The sequence below is a fragment of the Triticum urartu genome, chromosome 4A, assembly GCF_056163025.1.
Source record: "Triticum urartu cultivar PI428250 chromosome 4A, HENAU_Tu73, whole genome shotgun sequence".
NCBI lineage: Eukaryota > Viridiplantae > Streptophyta > Magnoliopsida > Poales > Poaceae > Triticum > Triticum urartu.
In genome coordinates this window covers 294,891,563-294,897,781 of record NC_141876.1, presented here as the reverse complement: position 1 = coordinate 294,897,781, position 6,219 = coordinate 294,891,563, and the positions used below count along the sequence as shown (strand labels likewise).

Below are 6,219 nucleotides of genomic sequence, written 5' to 3'. Positions count from 1 at the left end.
GTGAATTTCTAGCTCCCATGCAAGAAATGGGAATGAAATTCAAACATCTGGGCATCGTGGCTCGGCCAAGAACATTGAGAAACTCGGTTTTTAAATTCCTATAAATCCAAAACTCACCTGAAAATCATGAAACTTGGCATGGTGTCATGTCATGTCACTAACATGCTGTGGTAAAAAAATTGGCCGAATTGGAACAGGTTTTGGTATAAGCTTCTTGCAAACCAGTGCTTCTCTCAAGAAGGCTCGTGGTTCTGTGAGGGAACGTGTCACCTTTGTCTGTGAAATGATATACGCTGCCCCCCTTGATTTTCTTTACAGAGGCAACATATAACTATATGAGTGTCATGTTAAATTTTGGAATTATTCCGGGTTCGTTTGGCCTTTTCACATTAATTGAGTTCCTGGTCATTTAATGTGCATAATTTAAATATGAACTACAAGCACATGCTCAAGTGCACCAAAGTTGGTTGAAAAATAACATGTGTGTCATCGGGTGAATTTCTAGGTCCCATGCAAGGAATGGGAATGAAATTCAAACATCTGGGTGTCATGGCTAGGCCGAGAACATTGAGAAATTTGGTTTTTAAATTCTTTTAAATCCAAAACACTCCTGAAAATCATGAAACTTGGCATGGTTTCATGTCACGGCACTAACATGATGTGGTAAATTTTTTGGCTGAATTGGAACAAGTTTTGGTATAGGCTTCTTGTAAACTGGAGCTTCTCTCAATAAGGCTCGTGCTTATGAGAGGGAACGTGTCACCTTTGCATGAGAAACGATATACGCTGCCCCCCTTGATTTTCTTTACAGAGGCAACATAGAACTATATGAGTGTCATGTTAAATTTTGGAATTATTCCGGGTTCGTTTGGCCTTTTTTATACATTAATTGAGTTTCTGGTCATTTAATGTGCATAACTCAAATTTAAACTACAAGCACATGTTCCAGTGCACCAAAGTTTGTTGAAAAATCACATGTGTGTCCTCGGTTAAATTTCTAAGTCCCATGCAAGAAATGGGGAGGAAATTCAAACATCTAGGCATCGTGGCTCGGCTGAAAACATTGATAAACTTGGTTTTTTTAATTCCTATAAATCCAAAACACGCATGAAAATCATGAAACTTGGATTGGTGTCATGACATGGCACCAACATGCTGTGTTAATTTTGCTGTCCGATTTGCGAAGGCGCTCACATTAACAATCAGCAAAGTCGTTTTGGAACAAGTGCTGTCACGTTACAATCAGAAACACAATTATTGTTGAAACCGTAAGTGTTCTACTTACCATTTGCGTGCTGCCATGCGTCCCCTTTTTTTGTTGGCTAGGAGGCTCCATGCGGGGTAGCTATTTCAGTACGGGAGGCGTGCGATCAGACCCCCGCGCATGCTTATCGATAGGAGAGCGCTTTGACCTCCATTTGCCGCCCACCTGTCTCCCAAGGACTCCATTAATGGAATCCAAGACCCTATTTAATGGTGTGTCTATGTATCACTCGACTGAGATTTAAGAGAGGAAAAAAATCTGAAAAGAAAATTTTGCATGGATCTTGATGTAAGATCCGACGGACCTATTTAGCATCTACTGCGACTTATAGCAAGACTGATGAATATATAAGGACGACGATAGTGGATAATAATTGTCTTACATATTTAGGAAAATAATTAAAAAAGCCACATGTGGCTACACCCGAAATACACAAGGGCAAAAAAAAGAAGGAAGATGCATAAAACGATCTGGCTCGCTGATCTCTACTATCTTGATGCGATGTAGGTCATGGACTAGTTCTCGCAGCGAGCGGCGATGATCTCTTTCATCAGTTTCATGTGCTCAACACGCTGCTTGGCAGCATCCACAGATTCCTCGACCAGCCTTTCACGCTTTATGCGGAGCATCGCATTCTCGACCATAAATTTCTTGACGATGACACTCGTCCTCTTCAACAAGGCAGCAGTCTCATCTACTTCGTTGGCCCTTCCCACAATCTTAGCAGGTCGCGCTCGGTGCGGAGCTTCGCCTTGTCCTCCCCTAGTCCTCGGATGACGGCGGTAGCATTTTCAAACGAGGCATTCATCTCGTCCTGCAGCTTCATCCAGGCAGAGATCCGACCCATCAGGCAATCAAGCATAGCGCACATGCGCCTGTGAGAGTCCTCACCTGCTCGCAAGACATTTTCCCAGGCCGCCGTGGCATGGGAGGACCTCCCAGCTGCATTCGCGGTGTGGTGGGACATCTCTGTTGTCTCTGCGACACGACCGGACTAGTCTGCTGCATCGACAGTGCGACGGGACCTCTATGTTGGTTCGGCAACATGGTGGGACCTCTATGCTACTAAGCCAGCACGTCGGGACATGTCGGCTGCTTTCGTGGTGAGGCGGGACATCTCTCGTGCTTCCGCTTCTATGCTCGCCTCTCCATGGTAGTAATCTCTGGACCCAGAACTCATGCGGGCCATGGCAGACGCAAGGGAACGACGATAAAAGACTTGTTTGTTTTTTTGGATGAGGAGTTGAGGAGGAATGTGCAGTCATCTTCGAGTAGGTAGTATTTATAACCGAGTACTAATACACTCCTAAGTGGGAAACCATTTAGGTTTTGATCAGTGTGAACAGGTTTGCAATTAAATATATCATGGTACTAATTTGGAATGTGATGGGACGCAAGCTCAAAATTTATTGATGGTTCTAGGGGCTGTTTGGTTTTAGGCCTAGCAATGCCACACTTTGACATCCAATGTTACCAAACTTTCCTGAGGTTAGTTCTTCAAAATGAGACCCAGAAGTTGGCAAGCCTAAGGGAATCTTGCCACATTTTGTGTGTGTATGTCATGTGGGGCCCTAGTGTGGTTTGCTAAGATGTGGTTTGAACCAAACACTCACCGAAGTTGGTCAAACTTGCCTAAAATTTGGTGTGGCAACCTTTGGCAATCTTTTCACAAACCGGCACTATTCTCGAATGGCATAACGTGGGCACGCGTTCTCGGCCGCATACGTGGCATTTGCACCATAGGGTGCACCGCAATAGGCGATGTGAGCACACATCTTGTTCCATCATTCGTGCGCGCTTGTTATTAACATCACACACACTTCTTTTAATTACTAGCAAGATGCACGTGCATTGCACGGAACATCAAGATGCATTTGTATGAGTAGTTTATCTTGTGGGAGAAAAGGATGAATGAGGGAAGGCCTTATTTGCAAACGTGGAGAGGGGTGTGGCTAAATTGCCATAGTTTACTTCCTATCCATCAGATATAAATCAGACGGCCTATATTGCAGGATGGCAGGAACACCATCATCACCAAATCTATTTTTTATAACATTAGAGATAGAGAGAATGTGTGCCCGTCCTCCTCTGCGAATGGCTAGCGCCGCGGCTCCGACTCTGGCACTTGCAGCTGGAGCACGTTGCTATACTAGACCGCACATGCCATGTGCCCTCCCTTGCACTGCACAAATCAATGGAACAGTACATCAATCAAGAAACCTACACCTTGCTCGTTGTTACCATTACTCTTCCGGTAAGTGCAAAGCAAGTAGGAAACAAAATACGAGCAAGTTTTTGTTTCCGGAGATGTCTCTCCTTTTTAGTCAATATAGTTTTGAATAAAATGATGGGGTAGATCAATGAAGCCACGTGGAACATGTGGAGGGGTTGTTTGCCAGTTTGTTGCATGGATTGATCACACTGACGTGCTGATGCTTCCAGAAGAGCGTAGACATATCATCTCTATCCCTCTTTCCCATGCACACACCTAGTCTCTCGGAACTTCTCGCACACACCATCTCTAGCTCTCTATGTCGATGCCACCCACATACACTTGTACTCTGTGTTTAGTATGTTGTACACGAAGAGAAGAGGTGCGCGCGTGCACTCGTCCTCCCTCACACACGCATCTATAGCTAGGAATTGTAGTGTTCTCAACCATCCGATTGGCTCTATCATAGGTTCCTATTGCTCCTTGGCCTTGAGATCGAGAAGTTTACTAGCAAGATTGTTGTGCGTTGCATGGAACATCAAGATGCATTTCTATCAGTAGTTTATCTTGTTAGACTAAAGGATGAATGAGGGAAGTCCTTATTTGCAAATGTGGAGAGGGGTGTGGGTATCTTTTAGCAAAATTGCCATAGTTTCCTTCCTATCCGTCAGATATAAATCGGACGACCTATATTGCAGGATGGGAGGGACACCATCATCACCAACTTTGTTTTTATAAGAGTAGAGAAAATGCGGAGGCTCAGCTGGAGGCAGGATGTTTTGGTTAATGTGCAAGCCGCACACGGCACCAACATGGCACGAGCTTCGTCTGCCTGGTGTGCAGTCAGGTGAGTACTACTACTAGTAGTACTTCTTTGATGTGTCGCATCAACTCGCACATGTATGCAAGAATTCCTCAAGCATATAAGCAGCTTATACTCCTTACCCAAAGGATCTTTATATCCAACAGACACAAAATATCTCTTCAACTGTTGGAAATTACTTTAACTGCTCATCTGTTGTAGAAGTAATTGCTACATCGCCACCAAAATCTACCATATCTTAAGCTACTCCCTATATTAGCATATTACTAAGATAAACATAATGCACTGTAGAATCATTTAGAAGGTGAGTTTTTAATCTAAATGTGGAGGAACACCGTCCTTGACAACCCAGCCCCGGCCAGCAGCTTGGGCGGCACTATGAAGAAGGGCAGCTCCTGCACTGTGACGGTGTCGGGCTCCTTACTGCTTGTCACCTTGATTTCCACCTTGACGGTGTGGGTCCTGCCTTTGGGCTCCCCCGGCCGGCCGATTGCCCGGACCTTGGCCGCGTAGTGCTGCATTGTGGATGCCCCCGCTCTGATGCAGTGGACCGACATGGCAATAGGCGCGCTGATGTCGAGCATGCCGAGGTTGTCTGAATCGTGATTCTGTTGTATGATTCTACGACTTTACAATCCAAATTAACCCCTTTTAATTCTATGATTTTTGTTCATAGAATCTACGTTTCTACGATCCTGATAGTGAAGATTCTATGATTTGCGATTCTACCATGAGAGCTCCGATCCGATTCAGGATCACAATTCTGACAACCTTCGCCACCAACAATGAAAAAGGCTCGACCATCCTCCTCCGTGGACAGCAAGCACCACAGCTCCGACACCGCCACTTGCAGCTGGACCAGCTTGTTGTACTAGATCCCGTGCATGGGCATGGGATGCATGGTGCTGATGGGCCTTCATAGCCGTAGATGGGCATGAGGCATTTGCAGGGTGCGAGTGGACACACGCTCTGGTGATCGGCGAGCTTGTGGTAAGTGACGTAGAGCCCACAACCTTCATGCAGGCACTCCACCCTCACCAAGGAGAGGACGGCATCCATCGACATGTTGCACACGTCAAAGCTGCCGCCGCACTTGCACTTATGGCACTGCCTCTGGTTCCCGGGGGCGCTCGCCACGGCAGTCCGTGCAGGCCAGGTGCCCTCCCTTGCACTACACAAATCAATCGAACATCACATCAATCAAGAAACCTACACCTTGCTCGATCAGTCGAATGGACAAGGTGTATTCGAACCTCATACACTGGAGGCTTCAAGGGGCAGAGGCACAAGGGGCAGTGGCGCAAGGTGAGGTCCGTAGAGACCTCCACCATCGGGTCCTGTTCCGTCGGCTTGAACTCGCGCGCCTCGTGCACCGCCATCTCTCGCCTTAGGGCTGGGGCATTAGAAAGTTTTACCATCACATATTCATAGTACTACTTCAAGGTGCATTAAAACAACACATGCAAGTACTATCAAAAGGAAAGTGACGGCATGCATGCATGCATGCGTTGTAATTAATGCATCGGTAAACGCAAATTATTGAAATATATCGAGTGCACTGCTTTGATGTGTCGCATCAACTTGTACAACAAGGAGAAGCTTGATTACAACACCCTCTCCCACGCCCATGAGCATGGTGGCTCACAGGACTAGGAGAAGCTTTCTCTACACGCTCTCCCTCCCGCACGTGGTGGACATGCAGCAGTTCATTCGGTGTCAGATGGCCAGAAGCATACTCTAGTAGTAGTAGTACCATCAAGTTTGACTTCCCGAAGAGGTAAAGAGCCAAGCGCAACTCGAACGCTCATGTGATAATTTCATGTGTAGGGGAGGTAGTAGTAACTAGTCTAGCAAAGCGCTACTGATAACTAGGTATAGCAGTAGCGCTCCCTTTCCAGCGCTACTGCTACTAGTTATCTG

General features: G+C 46.1%; 1 protein-coding gene across 1 annotated transcript; it reads right to left on the bottom strand.

Annotated features, from left to right (window-relative positions):
* Window positions 1-4,616: 4,616 nt before the first annotated feature.
* LOC147975633 (uncharacterized) lies at window positions 4,617-5,678 on the bottom strand. Its single transcript, XM_087520511.1, has 3 exons — window positions 5,560-5,678; window positions 5,266-5,470; window positions 4,617-4,907 (listed from the first exon to the last, which is right to left on the bottom strand). The coding sequence occupies exons 1-3, from the start codon at window positions 5,676-5,678 to the stop codon at window positions 4,617-4,619; spliced, it is 615 nt and encodes a 204-aa protein (XP_087376637.1).
* Window positions 5,679-6,219: the final 541 nt, after the last annotated feature.